Raw genomic sequence first — 19,382 nt, forward strand, 5'->3', positions numbered from 1 at the left:
AGCCTCTTCACTAAAATAGCATCTTGCCTGCTAATATTGAAACCCAAAGAGCCTCTGTGCATCAAAGGTCAGAACAATTGAATGCATTGTGCTCTGTGCTTCACTGGTTTCCATCCATTGTCTGTAGAAACTCTGGAGAAATTTGGATGTTTACTCTTAATCCATGTATTCCTTTCTTTCACTGTCTTCTCTGGTGTAAGATGCAAGGGTATCCATCAGTGTGTGCCAACATGAACTAAATTCCTCTAATATTTTGAACTGGGAGAAACCTTACCTTCAAGGGCTGATGCAAGTCGGAAAATTTCTGATGTAGGTCCAAGCTCTATTTTGCTATTGCATTTCGAATCAAGGCTGGTGGTCTGAAGTTAAGGTGAGATAGAATTACCCTAGCGTGTGCCAGTCAAAATAATGTCTATAAATTCTGCACATTTTCACCTGCACTGTCTCATCTACAGCTATGCCTTTCTAGCACCTTGAGTAACATTCTGAATCAAAGAATCAACCTCTGAATAGGCACAAATTAATATCAACAGCCTCCTGCTTCATTGCAGAAATAGTTGTTTCTGTTGAATATCCTGTTTTCTCATTTTGGGTGTATGTGCAAAATAATTTTTTTAAGGAGTGAAATGCCTGAACCACCACCCATTAAAGACTTAATTTAGCTGGGCTGCGATTCATCTGCTAAACTTCATTGGATTTACATTGTTTGGGCTGTGATTAACCACACTTAGAAGCCAGGGCCATCAAAATCAGCAAGACTTACGTTCAACTAAATCTGTTTAAGGTTAATGAGCCAAACACAATGGGTCTAAGGCAAGTTTAGATAGTAGGTTCCGGTGTTGCTGTTTTTATTTATTATTCATTTATTTCGCAACATCAACACACATGGCATTTTTCAGTATTTCATAAGCCAAAAAGCGAGATCCCTGTCTGCCAGCATCTTGCAATATAAATGTAAGCTATGCAGGGAGATAGCAGGAGGAAATTGAAGGGAGAGACAAGAGGAGGAATGTGACCAAATCCAATTAAATTAGCCTTAATTTCAAGGCTTCTAATTTGGTGCTGTAGTGCACGACCTGGAACACAGTGTTACGCGTATCCCACTTTAGCAAGCAGCTAGAATTTCCGGGGTGCTGTGCTTACCGTGTTTGGAAGGATGTACTGGTGGCTTATTCGTGTTTTGTAATAATTGGTTTATTTACAAATATACAGGTGGAGCATAAGCGGGAGCATAAGCGGAAGCATAGCATAAACACTCTTAACAGACAGCCAAGGTCCACTGCTCTCGCACGAGATCTCTAGGGAGACGGCCAGCACCTCAAGACACTTCTAGAGCCCCAGACTCAGCTTTCTGTGTCTGTTCTTAGTCTGCCTCAAACTGCAGTTGTCTTTTGTTTCCTTTCATACATCACCCTTAGCTAAGGTCTCTGATGGTTTTTCTGTTTAGAAGATTTGCAAAATGATCCTGTATCAAGAAGCAATAGGTTAACTATTTAGTTCCCATGTCAACATATCACCTCTAGTTTGCCTAAAAAATAATGTGCCAGGCCAAGGCTATTAAGGTAATCTCCAAATCCAATCTTCAAATAATAGAATCACTATGTTGGAAGGGATCATAAGAACCTCTCGAGCTTACAACAAAAGAACGAACCCTGCCAGGGAAAGGCAAGTATGTTTTTCCCCAGAGCATCCCTGCATACTACAGGGAGCCAATGTGTGGACTGGACACCTTATGTTGATCCATGCAATCCCCAGGGATCTTCTGAGAATGAAGCACCCCACACTTGGATTGGATAGATCAGCACAGAATATAAAAATTGCTTTGCTGGTTCAGACCAAAGGTCTGTCTAGTTCAGCATTTTGTCTCCAACAGTGGCCAACCTCAGTTTCCCCAAGAAAGCTTATAATTCCAGGGTATGACAAAGATAGTCATCGTCTACTGCTGTCCACTGCACCTTGTAGTCAGAGCTATACTGTTTCTGAGCATGGGCATGTAATCTCTAAATATCATGGCTAATTGTCATTCACAGACCTGCCCTCCATGAATTTGCCTTACTTAAAAAAAAAGCTAATCAAGCAAGTGGCTGTCAGCACAACCAGTGACAATGCCTTCTGTAAGTGAATGATGCAAAGTTAATTATGGAAAGGATTTCATTTGTCCAGAACCTGCCGAATCTATTACATTCAAAGACCCTAAAAATCTAGTGAATACCAGAGAGGGGATAATTGCTCTACATCCACTGACTCTGAAAGAGCACATCCGATCCCCTACATTAGAGCTGTTGAGGATGCACTAAGGTTGTGATCCTAAGCATTTGAATGCAAGTTCTACTGAACTCGCTCAGTGGGAGTTATCCAAAAGAGTGAGTGTCAGACATGTGAAAATTAGTCTGAACTGGATAAATTGGTTTGTGAATTTAGACTCCAGCGTGTCTACTGATTACTGTTTAATTCTGAGTAAGCATGCTTTGAACTGCAGCCTGATACCCCATCCCTGAACACATTTACATGCTGAATCACGTCCCATTGATTTAAGTGCTGTGCATTTAGGATCAGGGTGTCTGAAAGAGAATTAAGAAGCAATCAACTTCTAGTATATTTATTCCTAACTTTTTGCAGTATTCGTTAAAGTGTTGCTATTAATTAGTTGCTACAGTGCGTGTGCGTGTGTGTTTAATTTTCCTTCCTTCAGAGAAAAAACACTTCACTTACAGCCCAAACGTTAAATTGCATAAGTGACACCATAAGGGAACAAAGTACAATTTATATAGTTCAATAATTCTATTTTATTGTGCTTTTTCTGTTTAAGAAAGATCTGGGTGCTGGGGGTGGGAAGTGAGGCATGATATGCTCAAGAGAGAAGACAATTCGTGTTTTTATGATATCTTCTTCGACACTTGACTTTTTTAATGGAGAAGTTCAAATATGCACGGTAATTTTTAGAGTTTTCTGTTAATTATTTCCATATTGCTGGTGTGAATCGAAAAATAAAGTCGCAATCCATCAAGCATGTCGCCTGCACATAAACCTTATAGAAATGAATGTGTGTTATGCAGGTACTGTGTGATCAGGACACTGTGTCTAGAAAGCTTTGTTGAAATGAATTATATTTGCATGGCAGAGAGAAGCTCCGTGGAATGCACCTTAAACTTCTGTTATTGCAAACCATGAATTAAATTTTGCTTGTGTGAATAAACGCCACAGAACTCAATAAAGATACTTACGTGTTTCACAAAATTGGGGGTTGTGTTTTATTTTGAACATAATTATTGTGTCATTACAAGAACTGAGGACTGCTGGGACCAAGACAGGATAGTAATTACGGCAAGCTTGTTTGGTCTTTCCCTAACCCCACAAGACTGGGTGAAAGTATTTATTTTTATTAAAAAAAATGGAAAGTCTAACAACAGAGTATTCAAAAAATATATTTATGCTAAACGTTTTGGCTTCCACCCTCATCAGTAGCCATGCTGTTAAATGGATCTCAGGAGTGGCAGTTTGGAATGCCTAGAGATGAAAGTTCCTTAGGAGAAAACAACAGTGGTATGATTGGTATAATGCTTACGGATTGTCCTCCAGATTAAGGCCATTTGGACTAAGGGCATCTCTACACCAGCCTAAAAACCTGCATTTAAGACAGGGCTTTCTGCTTCCATTTTAAATGCAGGATCACAACGACTCCCTTTTCACTAGCTCCCCTTCCTCCCTCCTTCTCCTGGTATCTGAGTGTTCCATTATCTTTCACTGATCTTGCTCCTCTTCTTGCGGCTTTTCCTCTTTTCACGGAAGGAACTAAAGCGGAACACAACGGGGTAATTTGATAGCTCATTATCTGTGATCTATTTAAAAACGGAAGAAAGGACAGTTAGTGCAGGAGATGCCTGGGAGGGACACGGCATCATGTAAAGAGCCCACAAACTTCTGTGAAGGAGCAATCTCAATCGCAGGATAAAAGCTCCATGTGAAGAAAGCCTAAGAGTCTATAGACGCAGAACTTTTCCCTTTTGTCAAGCATGTCATTGTCTTTTTTTGTTCTATTGGAAGCAACTGTAAATCTGAGAGACTACATGTAGGTGAGTTGAAATGACTTGCAACAGGCTGCTTCGGTTTTTGATAAGAATAGCAGATATGTGTGTGTGTATTAATATCCCATCTATCTGAAACATCAAGGCAGCATACAATATAAAACACTATCAAATAAAAATCTTTATAATCTAAACCTCTTAAAAACACAGTCACCTCCTAAACCCTGAGAAGTCACGACTGTAACAATTTTACAGTAGGTTTTTTAGATGAATGACCAGTTCTCTGTCTGACTGGACTGCACCAGCAGGCCTACAAAGCTCAGTAGACCAAGCGAAGCTATTGTTCCAGCCTACCTGGATTTCCACCAGATCACAGAGTGCCCTTTGCCATCCTCAGTTCCAGCCCTGCTGATGGCACGCAAAGGACACAAGCAAAGTGGGCACCTGCCCTTCAAGGGAGTTGTCTGGACAGGCAGACATGTGAGATGAGACGGCAGCTGACAGTAACCAGAAGCTTCTGTTGATTAAACACGAGCCCCATGTCTCTCTCCAGGGCTGGTGTCTGTTGACTTTTATGGTCCTCAACACATCCACAAAGCACTTGTCTCATCTACGCCCCTCAGACACAGTGGCCCACCATTTGTAGAAATGTGTGCAGAGGCATACATCCACACTGCAAGCATGAACTAGTTTCATTGTCATGGCTCCCCTCGCATTGTCCCAACAAGCTCAGAATATTTTAGTTCTGCAAAGGGCAATTAAGTTTTGTAACCAAGAACTGAACAGGATTCTTTTGGAACAACTGTAATCTAGTGGCTAACAGCGCAATCCTAAACATGCCTACTCAGAAGTAAGTTCTATTGAGTTCAATGGGGCTTACTCCCAAGCAGGGGCATCATTAGAAGCGGGTCCACCTGGGCACGGGCCCCGGAACTTTTCTGAGCTGCGCCCTGGATCTCTTGAGCTGTCCTAATTGCCATTTTTTACATTTTCCCATTGACTTGCATTGGAAAACAGAAATGGACATAACTGTTTTAGTTTGTATGATAAATTGATTAAATTTGGAGACCTTGTAGGACCCATGGATGTGATTAACCTGCACAATTTCAGGCAGTTAGGTCCAATGGCTTTCGTGCTAGTCACAGGTAAAATTTGCTATTTTCAAGAAAATCTGTCAAAGCAAAGAGCTATACTTTTTTAATTCTTCCACATAAGTGCATGGAATTTGGGGACCTGGCAGCCCCCACTGAGCTGATTGAACCTGCCAAATTTCAGGCAGTTTGGTCCAGTGATTTTTGTGCTAGTCACACATAAAATGTGCTCTTTTCAAGAAAATCTGTCAAAGCAAAGAGCTATATATTTTTTTGTATTTCCACATACATGCATGGAATTGGGACCTGGCAGCCCCTATGGAGCTGGCTGAGCCTGCCAAAGTTCAGACAGTTTAGTTCCAGTGGCTTTTGTGCTAGCCGCAGGTAAAATTAGCTTTTTTCAAGAAAATCTGTCAAATTAAAGAGATAAAATTTTTTGGTGCTTCCACATAAGTTCATGGGATTTGGGGACCCGGCAGCCCCTATGGAGCAGACTGAACTTGCCAAATTTCAGACAGGTAGGTCCAGTGGCTTTTGAGCTAGCCATGCATAAAGTTTCCTTTTCTCAAAGATTTAAATAAAAAGTAAAAAAACTGTCAAGCCATACAGGGGATTAGAGATCCTATCAGAAGGTGTTTAAGGTCACCATTAGGAGGTCCCTAATCTCTGGTGTAGGGGTTTTTTTGAGGTGCAGAAAACCTATCTCCCCCTACTTTTCTACTCTTACATGCCCACTGTTGGGAGCTTGCTTGCAATGAAATTTTGAAGAGGGAGATGGAAGGGAAGAAAGAGCTCCATGTGAAATACTGGTATTTCACACAGCATCTGATTTTACTGTCCCAAACTGGAAACTTTGGGTTCTGCAGAAGTTTAGTAGCTTCAGTACAGCAAAGGATCCAATCAGCCTCCACAAACTTCTTTCTCCCCCTCCACTTTAATGTCTCCTAAATAGCTGTAGGACTCAAATTATTCCAAAAGGAGGGTTAGGACTATGTGGCGTCATGATTGAGGAACTGCTGAGGCTTTTAAATAGGTTCTACAGTTTTAAAAAAGTTAGAAAAAGCCCTCAGCCACCTCACCTCATAAAGTTAATTTAAGTATGTGCAATCTTTACAAACCTTCCACAGCCTCCTAAATTCCTCTGAAGTACTACCTCTCTGAAAGGAGCCACTTGGCTTAGGGAATTATGTCTACCCCACCCCCCTCCGTGCATTTTCAATCACCATTCTTCTTTTCTTCTTCCTTCCCCTGTCCTGTCCTGTTCTTTCTTTCTCTTCTTTATTCCACCCAGAGCATACATTGGGGAATTCTTAAAAAGAATTTTCTTTGGCGGGCAAGAGAAGTTCTGAACTGTATTTGACTTTATACAAACAGACACGAGGGTTGGTTTTCTCCATCTCACTCCAGTCTTTGAGAAAAGTGGGTTCGCATAGTTGTAGAGAAACAAATCTGGGGCTGTTTTGCTTGTCAGTTGCCATTATCCAGCAATAGGAAGGGCTGCAGCTCCGTGGCAGAGCCCCTGCTTGGCATGCAGAAGGTCCCAGATTCAATCCCCAGTGTCTCCAGGTAGGGCTAGGAAAGAATCCTGCCTGAAACTCTGGAGAGCCGCTGCTGCCAGTCAGTGTTGACAATACTGGGCTAGATGGACCCAGGGTCTGACTCAGTATGAGGCAGCTTCCTGTGTTCCTCTGAACAGAAAGCTTTAATAAAAAGTAGGAGTTTGGGGTTTGTTTTTTAAATGGAGGGGAGATAAATACTGCTCATTTATACAAGCCTATGTATGCCTACTCAGAAGCTCCATTATGTTTAATGAGGCTTACCCTCAGGAAAGGGTGCATAGGATTCCAGCACAAGTTACATTTGCAGAGAGGTTTGCACCCTGAGGTTCTGCATGTTTACTCAGAAATAAGTCCTGAGTTGTGGGCGTGGTACTGAAGGCTTAATACAGTGCCTACCTAATTCTGTCTAATGAATTGACTACCCTTTCGGCTCAGTCCTATGCATGTTTTGTCATTTGTATGTGTACTTCTTTTTTTTTTGCATGAACTCTAGCTTCAGTGGTGAGGGAAAGGCACTTAGTACATGCTCAGAGCTTCTCCATAACTTAACCCTAGTTTTGAAAACAGACTCATTGGCTGAATCCTGGTGAAGTCTTGGCACAAATGAAGTTATGGGGAGGAAGAAACAATGAGAGCTTGTGCATAACGAGGAGATAGAGGAGAGTTGCACAAGACATCTGTTTTTATGAAGAGTTGCTGGAGGATGGTAGGATGAGGAGGGATGGTTGCAAGGAGGGGAAAGGGGAGAATATAAGTGCTCAGTGGTGAAAGAAAAGCATTCTGCATATGCTCAGAGGCACTCTCTGTTTAAGAACATAAGAAGAGCTGTGCTGTGTCAGACCAAGGTCCGAAGAGAGCTTCGGCTATTGGGCGGTATAGAAATGAAATAAATAAATAAATCTAGTCCAGCATTCTGTTCACACAGTGGCCAACCAGATGCCCATGGGAAACCCACAAGCAGGACATGAGTGCAATAGTACCTTCCCACCCATGTTCCCCTGCTGCTAACATTGGTGAAATGTAAATAAATTCTAGTAATTGTAAATCTGCATGCAAGTATATCCTTCAGGAACTTTGCAGGTTTCTTGCCTGAGGGACACCTCTAATGACCTGTGCATTTTCATACAAACTTACCCCAAAACTATTGGGGAAGGGGTGAAGGGAAGGGAAAGCAAATCACTCCCTCTTCCACATGAACAGCTGCACCTGTCCTTCTGAAACTTTGCTGGTTTCTTACTTAGGGACAACTCTAGGATGTCTGTAATTTTCAGAACAATGGTCCACAAGGAAAATATGGAGATAAGTATGTCCTCTTTTGGAGACCTCAAAATGTCAAGACCACCCTTGCCCCAAAACCCCTGTGGCTATCATTCTGAAATTTGGCAGACATGATCTCCTCTGATGGAGCAATGAATCCTGAAATTTTTATCCAATTCTTCCAAGTAATAAAAAATGTTATTGGCAGTTCCCTTTAAAAGAAAATCAAAATATAAACCCTGCATCTATTTTTCTGACACTGGGCAGGTGCAATCCCCTTCTTCAGGGGGGCTACTATGCCTGAAATTATCATCCAGTTCTGACCAAGAGAAAAAAGTTACAGTTTTTTTCTAATTTCCCATGGTAGTCAGCAGGAAGGATAAAGACCCATTTTTCCAAACCTTGACTCAGGTTTGGTGCTGAGCTGAAGTGGTCCGACTATAAATTGGCCTGAGCAGAAGCAGGATGTTTTCAAAACCGCTGAATCGGGGTGTGGGTTGAAGTAGGGTGTGGGGTCAGAGCACACTTCTTATGTATGTATGAGAGCAATGACAAATCTTGATAAAATAGTTAAAAGCAGAGACATCACACTGACAACAAAGGTCCACATAGTTAAAGCAATGGTATTCCCCGTAGTAACCTATGGCTGCGAGAGCTGGACCATAAGGAAGGCTGAGCGAAGGAAGATAGATGCTTTTGAACTGTGGTGCTGGAGGAAAATTCTGAGAGTGCCTTGGACTGCAAGAAGATCAAACCAGTCCATACTCCAGGAAATAAAGCCAGACTGCTCACTTGAGGGAATTATATTAAAGGCAAAACTGAAGTACTTTGGCCACATCATGAGAAGACAGGATACCCTGGAGAAAATGCTGATGCTGGGGAAAGTGGAAGGCAAAAGGAAGAGGGGCCGACCAAGGGCAAGGTGGATGGATGATATTCTGGAGGTGACGGACTCGACCTTGGGGGAGCTGGGGGTGGCGACGACCGACAGGAAGCTCTGGTGTGGGCTGGTCCATGAAGTCACGAAAAGTCGGAAGCAACTGACCGAATAAACAACAAATGTAATCTATACACACATGCAAGCACACCACATGCACACACCACACGCACGCGCGCGTGCACACACACACACATGCACACACACACACACACATATATATATATATATATATGAGGTGCACTTAGACTCAGTTATATATTATATATATATATATATATATATATATATATATGCAAATTTGTGTTATGGGCCTATGCCGCAGATCTTTTAAGAACCTAGCAACACCCCTGCTCCCAAGTATGTAGGTATAGGATTGCAGCCTAAGAATGTTACACCAGAAAGTATACCACTTGCTGGGGAACACAAGAGGGAGAGTGCCATTGGACTCCTCCTTGTGGGTTTCCCACAGGTAGCTGGTTGGCTGCTGTGTGAACAGAGACCCTTGGTCTGATCCAGCAGGGCTGTTCTTATGTTCTTATGTTTAGTGTTGGATTTTGAAATCCAAACATGAGTGCACTTCTCAGCCATGGCGTGCACAGGGTGTCCTTGGGTCACATTATCTCAGCTGAATCCATTTCACAGGGTTGTGGTGAACACACATACACACACCCCATGCATGTTGCTCCTTGGGAGGAAGGGTGGGATACAAATGTGATGGATGATATTTAATACATGAAGAGCCATGCTGGATCAGACCAAAGGCCCATCTAGTCCAGTATCCTGTTTCCCACAATGGCCAACCAGCCGCCTGTGGGAAGCACATGAGCAGAACATGACTGCAACACCCTCCCATTCATGTTTCCCAGCAACTGGCATACAGAGGCACACCGCCTCTGATACTGGATGCAATATATAGCCATCATCACGTATAGCCATTGATAGTCTCATCCTCCATGAATCTGTCTAATCCCCTTTTCAATAATATTTATTTTATTTTTGGTACCTCAAAAATATCAACCAAACAGAAAATAATGTCAATAAACCACATTGAACTTACTTGCAAGATGCTCAGAAATCTGAAATATATGCAACACATGACACCAGTTCCCACCTGCTGCAGTTATGTACCTGACCACTACAAGTCAGAAGATTAAAGATTTAATCAGAAGGTTAAAAGATCAGAAGATTTAAAGATTTAAATCAGAAGATTAAAAGATTTTAAAAGATTAAATCAAGATTAAAATTAAAATCAAGATTAAAGTTTTTAAAGATTTTAAAGATTAAAATTAAAATCAAGATTAAAGATTTTAAAAGATTAAATCAAGATTAAAATCAGAAGATTAAAAAATTTAATCAGAAGATTAAAAGATTTAGTCTTTCCTTAATGCATTTTCTGCTGTAAGAAAAAAGACGTAAGTGGTAGGAAAATGCAGGACGGTTACAGGTGGGAGATGACAATGACTTCTGAGTCTTCTGGTAAAGTTCTGTGAATGAGGCAGGGCGATGGTGTCTGGAAGCACCCCACTAAAAGCATCAGCACAATGTAGCAGTGAGGATTGTCAGATTAGGTGCGGGGGACGCATGCTCAAATCCCACTCAGCCATGAACCTCATTGGGTGACCTTGGACCAGCCATTCTTTCAACCTAGCCCTTCACAGGGTTGTTGAGATAAGATGCGGAAGGGGGAGGAATGTCACCATGTATGCCAGCTTGAGTTTCTGGGAGGAAAGGCGGGATTTGTTGTTGTTGTTTATTCGGTCAGTCGCTTCTGACTCTTCGTGACTTCATGGACCGGCCCATGCCAGAGCTTCCTGTCGGCCGTCGCCAACCCCAGCTCCCCCAAGGTCGAGTCCGTCACCTCCAGAATATCATCCATCCACCTTGCCCTTGGTCGGCCCCTCTTCCTTTTGCCTTCCACTTTCCCCAGCATCAGCATCTTCTCCAGGGTATCCTGTCTTCTCATGATGTGGCCAAAGTACTTCAGTTTTGCCTTTAATATCCTTCCCTCAAGTGAGCAGTCTGGCTTTATTTCCTGGAGTATGGACTGGTTTGATCTTCTTGCAGTCCAAGGCACGCTCAGAATTTTCCTCCAGCACCACAGTTCAAAAGCATCTATCTTCTTTCGCTCAGCCTTTCTTATGGTCCAGCTCTCGCAGCCATAGGTTACTAAATATAACAGTAAAAGACAGCCTATTTCCTGTGCTATTTTTGAAGCTTTAATTTGGGCTTATGGTTTAAATTCATCATGCTCTGGATTGATTGATTGATTGATTGGCAAATATATATATATATATATATATATATATATTCTATATATCTCCTCCTCCTACATCCCCCATCGTGCATGGCCTTTCTCTTAAAAACAACAACAATAAAAACCAGGTGCTTTTTTCAATTGCTACTAATAATGAGCCCCTTCATGGATCACTGCCTTGTTGTGGCGAAGGGGCTTGCGTAACTCAGTGAAGCCATAAGCTATGCCGTGCAGGGCCACCCAAGACAGACAGGTCATGGCAGAGAGTTCTGACAAAATGTGGTCCACTGGAGAAGGAAATGGCAACCCACTCCAGTATTCTTGCCAAGAAAACCCCATGGGTCTGGTGGTGAAAAGAAAAACCGATGCTGTAAAGAACCATATTGTTTAGGAACCTGGAATGTCAGATCAATGAATCAAGGTAAGCTGGAGGTGGTCAAACATGAGATGGCAAGAGTGAACATTGACATCTTGGGAATCAGCGAACTAAAATGGACAAGCATGGGCGAATTTAATTCAGGTGACCATCATATCTACTACTGTGGGCAAGAATCCCTTAGAAGAAATGGAGTCGCACTCATAGTCAACAAAAGGGTGGGAAAAGCAGTACTGGGGTACAATCTTAAAAACGATAGAATGATCTCAGTATGAATCCAAGGCAAACCATTCAACATCACAGTAATTCAAGTCTATGCCCCAACCACTGATGCCGAAGAAGCGGAGGTTGTTCGGTTCTATGAAGACCTACAACACCTTCTAGAACTAACACCAAAAAAAGATGTCCTCTTCATCATAGGGGATTGGAATGCTAAAGTAGGAAGTCAAGAAATCACCGGGATAACAGGCAGGCATGGCCTTGGTGTACAAAATGAAGCAGGACAAAAGCTAATAGAGTTTTGCCAAGAGAACACGCGGATCATAGCAAACACTCTTTTCCAACAGCACAAGAGGCGACTCTACACATGGACATCACCAGATGGTCAATATCGAAATCAGATTGATTATGTCCTTTGCAGCCAAAGATGGAGAAGCTCTATACAGTCAGTAAAAACAAGACCTGGAGCTGACTGTGGCTCAGATCATGAGCTTCTTGTTGCAAAATTTCAGCTTAAATTGAAGAACGTAGGGAAAACCACTAAACCATTCAGGTATGACCTCAATCATATCCCTTATGAATATACAGTGGAGGTGAGGAATAGATTTCAGGGATTAGACCTGATAGACAGAGAGCCTGAGGAACTATGGATGGAGGTCCATAACATTGTTCAGGAGGCAGCAACTCAATCCATCCCAAAGAAAAAGAAATGCAAGAAAGCCAAGTGGCTGTCTGATGAGGCTTTACAAGTAGCTGAAGAAAGAAGGCAAGCAAAAAGCAAGGGAGAAAGGGCTAGATATATCCAACTGAATGCAGAGTTCCAGAGAATAGCAAGGAGAGACAAGAAGGCCTTCTTAAATGAACAATGCAAAGAAATCGAGGAAAACAACAGAATGGGAAAGACTAGAGATCTCTTCAAGAAAATCGGAGATCTCAAGGGAACGTTTTGTGCAAAGACAGGCATGATAAAGGACAAAGAAGGCAGGGACCTAACAGAAGCAGATGAGATTAAGAAGAGGTGGAAAGAATACACAGAAGAACTCTACAGGAAAGATCTGAATGTCCCTGATAGCCATGATACTGCGGTCACTGAACTTGAGTCGGACATCCTCGAGAGTGAAGTCAAGTGGGCCTTAGGAAGCATTACTAACAACAAAGCTAGCGGAGATGACAGTATTCCAGCTGAGCTATTTAAGATCCTAAAAGATGATGCTGTTAAAGTGCTGCACTCAATATGCCAACAAATTTGGAACACTCAACAATGGCCGCAAGACTGGAAAAGGTCAGTTTACATTCCAATTCCAAAGAAGGGCAACGCCAAAGAGTGTTCAAACTACCGTACAATTGCACTCATTTCACATGCCAGCAAGGTGATGCTCAAAATCCTACAAGCTAGGCTTCAGCAGTATGCGAACCGAGAACTACCAGAAGTACAAGCTGGGTTTTGAAGAGGCAGAGGAACTAGAGATCAAATCGTCAACGTTCGCTGGATCATGGAGAAAGCAAGAGAATTCCAGAAAAAACGTCTATTTCTGCTTCATTGACTACGCTAAAGCCTTGGATTGTGTGGATCACAACAAACTGTGGCAAATTCTTAAAGTGATGGGAGTACCAGACCACCTTACCTGTCTCCTGAGAAACCTGTACGAGGGTCAAGAAGCAACAGTAAGAACCAGACATGGAACAACCGAGTGGTTCAAAATTGGGAAAGGAGTACGACAAGGCTGCATATTGTCGCCCTGCTTATTTAACTTATATGCAGAGTACGTCATGAGAAACGCCGGGTTGGATGAATCACAGGTCGGAATTATGATTGCCGGGAGAATTATCAACAACCTCCGATATGCAGATGATGCCACCCTAATGGCAGAAAGCGAAGAGGATCTCAAGAGCCTCTTGTTGAGGGTGAAAGAGGAGAGTGCAAAAGCTGGTTTGAAACTCAACATTAAAAAAACTAAGATCATGGCATCTGGCCCCATCACTTCCTGGCATATAGAAGGGGAAGAAATGGACGCAGTGACAGATTTTACTTTCTTGGGCTCCAAGATCACCGCAGACGGTGACTGTAGCCATGAAATTCAAAGACGCTTGCTCCTGGGGAGGAAAGCTATGGCAAACCTAGACAGCATAGTAATAAGCAGAGACATCATCTTGCCGACAAAGGTCCGTCTAATCAAAGCTATGGTTTTCCCAGTAGCAACGTGTGGTTGTGAGAGCTGGACTATAAGGAAGGCTGATGCTGAAGAATCGATGCTTTCGAACTGTGGTGCTGGAGAAGACTCTTACGAGTCCCCTGGACTGCAAGGAGGTCAAATCAGTCCATCCTAAAGGAAATCAACCCTGAGTGCTCATTGGAAGGACAGATACTGAAGCTGAAGCTCAAATATTTTGGCCACCTAATGCGAAGAGAAAACTCCCTGGAAAAGACGCTGATGCTGGGAAAGACTGAAGGCAAAAGGAGAAGGGGACGGCAGAGGATGAGATGGCTGGATAGCATCACCGCTGCAATGAATATGGACTTGAGCACGCTCCGGGAGGGAGCGCAGGACAGGGAGGCCTGGCGTGCTCTGGGCCACGGGGTCACGAGGAGTCGGACGCGACTGAACGACTGAACAACAACAGTAATAATGATTTCAACTACTCAGTTACAACTTAAAGATATTTTTTTAATATGCTAAGCGGTATATAAATCTATATTTTATAATAATTATTAAATACAATAAGGTGTCATTCTAATTAAATTTCCAGGTGTTTACAGCACGCTCCGCGCTTATAGCAAAGCCTTTTGCCTCCTCCCGCGCGCCGTACCTGTAGCCATAGAGACAGTCCATGGGAGGCAAAACTGGCTTGGAAACAGCGGCACGACGCGTGCGCGACCCGAGTGAGCCGGAAGCGGAAGGCGGCCATCGCCAGTCGCGACAGAGCAGTTCCCCCGCGAGCCGACGGTCCCCTGCGAGTGAACGGCGTCGTCATGTGAGGAGGCGGACGAGAGAGATTTCGGGGGCAAGGGGCGGGGGTCCCTTTGTGGGGAGGGTCATACCGTAACTCTACCGTAAATATTTGAATGGGCGCCCCTGTTTGAAGAGCGTTGGCGCGTAGTGAGTTTTTGAATGGGCACCGCCGGTTGGTGGAGGGACTTCTCCTCCTCACCCTCTTTAGGCTGCTTTTCTGTCCCGGCCCTGCAAAAATCCACCTCTCCCTTAATGCCTCCAAGCAGCTTCTCCTTGTCTTAGTTGGGCGGTGTCTGATCTTTTCCAGTTGTTGGTCAAATAAGTATGCCTGTTCGGATGCTTGGTTCCCACGTTACTCTAGCAATCACGTGTCTCAGCCCTCTTTATTTACGTCTATAAGTAGTTTTTCCTGCCCAGAACGGCCCTCGGAATGCCATACAACATGAGAATACATAATAACGTCCTTGACCCAGCCTTCAGAAGACAGAAGGAGACCTCTTTCTCTCTCCAAACATGCATAGGATTGTGCCCTTAATTTATTATTTATTTAAAAAATGTCTATACCAATCTTCATCTCACAGTACCAAGGTGGTTCACAAAATGTGATTTTTAAAAATGCTAATAAAATCCAGCCCCACAAACAGCCCCAGGAGCTACTGCTTTTAGCAGCCCTTGCCCCAAATTTACAGCCATAACTTGCTCATTCAGGGGGTTCTTGGTAACTTTCCAGAGACAAAGGAGAAAGCAGACACCTTGCCCCCTAACAACCTTTAGCAATCTTGTTGCATCCCCACAAAGAGAGAGGGAGAGGTTAACCTCTTATGCTCTGTGCATGCTGATGTACAAGGTGCGGTCTGTAGTCCACTGATGACTGCAAGCATACTTTTGGGATGCTGGTTATTCTAAATTTGTGCAGAATGCAAGGTTGCAGTCTTGAGTACGAGGGCTTAATTACAAGCGGTAGAGATCTTGCTTCCAGTCATCCCATTGCTCCCCTGTACAGGAGACAAGTTACATGTGTTGTGGTTTTTCTCCCTGAAAATGTTTTGGAGTACTGTTTCTCTTACCTCTTTTTTCAGGAGCCTCTTAAACAAGCCTAAGAGTGAGATGACCCCGGAGGAGCTGCAGAAGCGGGAGGAGGAAGAGTTCAACACGGGGCCCCTTTCTGTCCTCACACAGTCCGTCAAAAACAATACTCAGGTGCTGATCAACTGTCGCAACAACAAGAAGCTTCTGGGGCGTGTCAAGGCCTTTGATAGGTAGGATCCTACCTGTGGCTTCTTCTGTTCTGCCAGATTGTTAGTGGTGGTTTTTAGTCAATTTCTGGTTTGCACTGTTTTCATTGAAACAAACCATGCTAGATTAAATTTAAGATTTGTAAGTAAGTTGCAACTTTCCAGCCTGTTAAGGATTCTTATGGGGTTCTCGTGTTGAACAATTTCCCTTGGGGGCAAGGATTCCAGTTATATCTGTCTGAGGTATTTCTGGTTCCATATAGTAAATGGGGGCAAAAGGAAGAGGGGCTGACCAAGGGTAAGATGGATGGATGATATTCTGTAGGTGATGGCCTCGACCTTAGGGGAGCTGGGGGTGGCAATGGCTGACAGGAAGCTCTGGAGTGGGCTGGTCCATGAAGTCACAAAGAGTCGGAAGCGACTGAACAAATAAACAACAACAGCATAGTAGATGGGGTTGTCGTTTGGCAGCAAAGTGTGTGGGAGGCATTCTATTCCCTTCCCACTTGTCAGTAGCAGGAAGGGTGCCCCATGTCCGTGTAACATCATTCTTTTTCCACTAGGCACTGCAACATGGTTTTGGAGAACGTCAAGGAGATGTGGACAGAGGTGCCTAAGAGTGGGAAAGGCAAGAAGAAATCTAAGCCTGTCAACAAGGATCGCTACATCTCTAAGATGTTCCTGCGTGGCGATTCAGTCATTGTGGTGCTGAGGAACCCCCTTATAGCTGGGAAGTAATGGGCTGTCAGAGGGTAGTGGATGTACCAGAGCTGCTGACTTCAGGGTCACCACCAAGAGACTGATAAGTTTGCTGATTGTTTTGACCATTGGCTTCTCCCTGTCAGCTGCCTGTTCTTCAAATGATTTTTGTCCCGCAAGCATTGTGAAGGGAGGTGGTTGAACACCTTTTGTTTTTTGTAGATCTGGCTAATAGATTTTCCACTCCCCAAATGCACCAGAGGGTGTTACTGTATATGGCCTGTTGAAGAACTATTCTTTTTGTAATAAACATTTTGTTAAATTTCTTAGTTTTCTTTTTTTCTGGCATAGGGTCTTCCTCTTAGTGAGTGTTTGATAGCACTAGAGGGCATGGGAGACTTAAGGTAGTTCAGGTGTCCTCCAGCTGTGGGTTATATGCTTGGGACCTGGAGTCCTTTGTGCTCGGACAGTGTTAGGCATTCCAAAAGAACCCTCTTGTAAGGTCTGTAGCTTTCCTTTTTTTTTTACGCTTCCCACTGGGATGAGTCATGACCCACTCCCCCTTCCGTCCCTATTACCTTGTCTTCTTCCCTACAGTTGCGTATTAACTGCAGCAGAACATCTTCCTTATCTGGATCCAACATCAAAGGGTACCAGACCCAAAACTGGTTTTGGACCAGGTGGCTGCAGCTGATGTGCTCAGAGCTCCCTGAAGCCCCAGAGCTTGGGACAAATGGGCTGGCAATTGATGTGCCACATAGGATTTAACTCACGGGCAGGAAAAGGGTTTTTTTTGCTTCTGTTTAGTTTTTTAAATTCTCCCTGCCTCCTTAAAAAAATTCCAGATGCTTAAACATCAGCTATCATGTTCAGAGTAAAACCTGGAGATGGAGTAAAATTAAGCAAGCATGTCTGTATCTGAAATGAATCTTACACCAACTTGAAATCTTGGGGATTTTCTAAATTCAAACCTGAAAACCCAGTTTTAAGGTAAATATTAAAGAAATGTCTTGATCACTTGTAGGGCAGTAATATGTATGCGTCAATTTCCCAACTTCAATATTTCACACTGTATTTTTTAAAAATCTGATAACATCCTTGATGAGAATGCTGTAAAACCATTCAAATGAAGAACATGAGTTAGAAGATTTTTTCCTCGGTTTCATTTTGCACAGTTGAATGATAATAACTATATATAAGATACAGACTCATTTGGAGGAAAAACAGTCCTTTATATTGTAGTCCCTGAATCCCAAAGCAGACTTAGTTTTATTTCTGTCTCTCTGTTTTCCATGCTGCACTGACTGCTATGCCTGGCATCTATTCCTCCCTGCTGTCTGTCTGTCACTCTTCTCTCTCTTTCTCCCTCCCCCTCCCTATGTCAACATGAGCTCATTCCTTAGGCCCAGCTGTCTTTCTCTTCTCTCGTCCGTCCCCCCCCCACCCCCAGTTTGAAACCCTAATCCTCCCCAGCCTCTGAAAGTGACTTTGTGTTGCTTTGATACAGGACAAACCTTTTACCGCCTCATGCGTCTTAACAGTGATGTCTTATGGAGGTGCAGCATTGCTTAAAAACAAATTTACTTAAAGTATCAATGACCCCGCAGGGAGCAATCAAATGGCCAAGTGCAGCAAAATCCTGCTGCCACCCCAAGGGGAACTTTATATAGTGACAGATGGATTTGTCAGGAGATTCCTAGCAGAGGAGAAGGCTGGGCTTCTTAGGGTGCCCCATGAGGAGAGAAATAACGAAAAATACTTCCGCCTTCTGTAGAACTCAAGGTGGCATAGATAGGGTTGCCAGGTTGTCTCCCATCCTCCTACCAAACCCAGACCTGTTTATCTTCAGCAGCGGCCATCGTGTGTTGAGTACTATCCATATGTGCCTTTCAGACCGTGCCATCAGACGTAGGGCTCAGGAGGTGGGAGCAAGTGTACTCTTTGGCAACTGGGCTTGCAAGCAGGCTGTGGGGACAGAGAGTCCATTTCCTAAGTGTCCCTCCAGGAAACCTAGTTGCTAACTGGCCTATATACAGATGGTCACACATGTGAATCACTCCTTGTATACGTGTCTGGAGAACTACAGTTAATGATTGCCTGCTGGCTCATATCCTTACTGCAACTGACCTCTATGCAGATTTGTCAGCGTGTGACCATCGATACCCTTAACAGAATATTAGTTTCTCTGTTTTGGAAGGTGCGAAGCAACCCTTAGTGAGCGAGGTTTTCAAACGTGTTTCAAGATTCCCTGTTAAGCAGGGGACGGCGAGAGACAGATGCGTCAGAGACCCAGCTCCTCATCTCTCCCGGTCCCAGAGCCTTCTTTATGCTGCCCCCCTTCATCCCACGTCTAGGCAAGAAGATCCAGCTCAATATTGCAGCTTGGGTTGAGCACAGGCTGGGGCTCGGATTTCAACAAGTCAGAGGTTTTTGCAGAGGCGACGACTTCTTTTCAGGAAATGGGGAGACAGCCGAGTCCTGATGATTAATTCAGGATGAAAGGGAGAAGAGGGCGCTGGCTGCGACTGATACAGGGATGTGTGATAAAGCCAGATCCTGGGCCAGGGGCCTGAGCCTATCGATACTTCAGTGCCACACCAGCTGGCAGCTCTAAGCCTGGAAGAGAACACTGTGGGTGGGGAGCCCAGAACTACCAGGAATATACAGACTTCTGCTTTGCTGGAGGAAGGAAATGCACACCGGGCCAAACCAGCGCTCTTCTCTCATGCCTGATCTTGTCCCTGTCCATGGGGCTTGTGTACATTTCCCATGGAGT

General features: G+C 43.7%; 1 protein-coding gene and 1 pseudogene across 3 annotated transcripts in view; both read left to right on the forward strand.

The window, feature by feature from the left end:
- Window positions 1-19,382, forward strand: part of LOC146337528 (protein CFDP2 pseudogene) — a 471,985-nt pseudogene that overhangs the window by 77,464 nt on the left and 375,139 nt on the right. The window lies entirely within an intron of this gene.
- On the forward strand, window positions 201-17,760 carry SNRPD2 (small nuclear ribonucleoprotein D2 polypeptide). Its single transcript, XM_084816288.1, has 4 exons — window positions 201-208; window positions 14,536-14,694; window positions 15,752-15,931; window positions 16,471-17,760. Exons 1-4 carry the CDS (start codon window positions 201-203, stop codon window positions 16,643-16,645), a joined length of 522 nt encoding a protein of 173 aa, XP_084672414.1. The 3' UTR covers window positions 16,646-17,760.

Source organism: Heloderma suspectum, chromosome 10 (assembly GCF_057233095.1).
Source record: "Heloderma suspectum isolate Gila_16-S chromosome 10, 16-S_ref, whole genome shotgun sequence".
NCBI classification, from domain to species: domain Eukaryota; kingdom Metazoa; phylum Chordata; class Lepidosauria; order Squamata; family Helodermatidae; genus Heloderma; species Heloderma suspectum.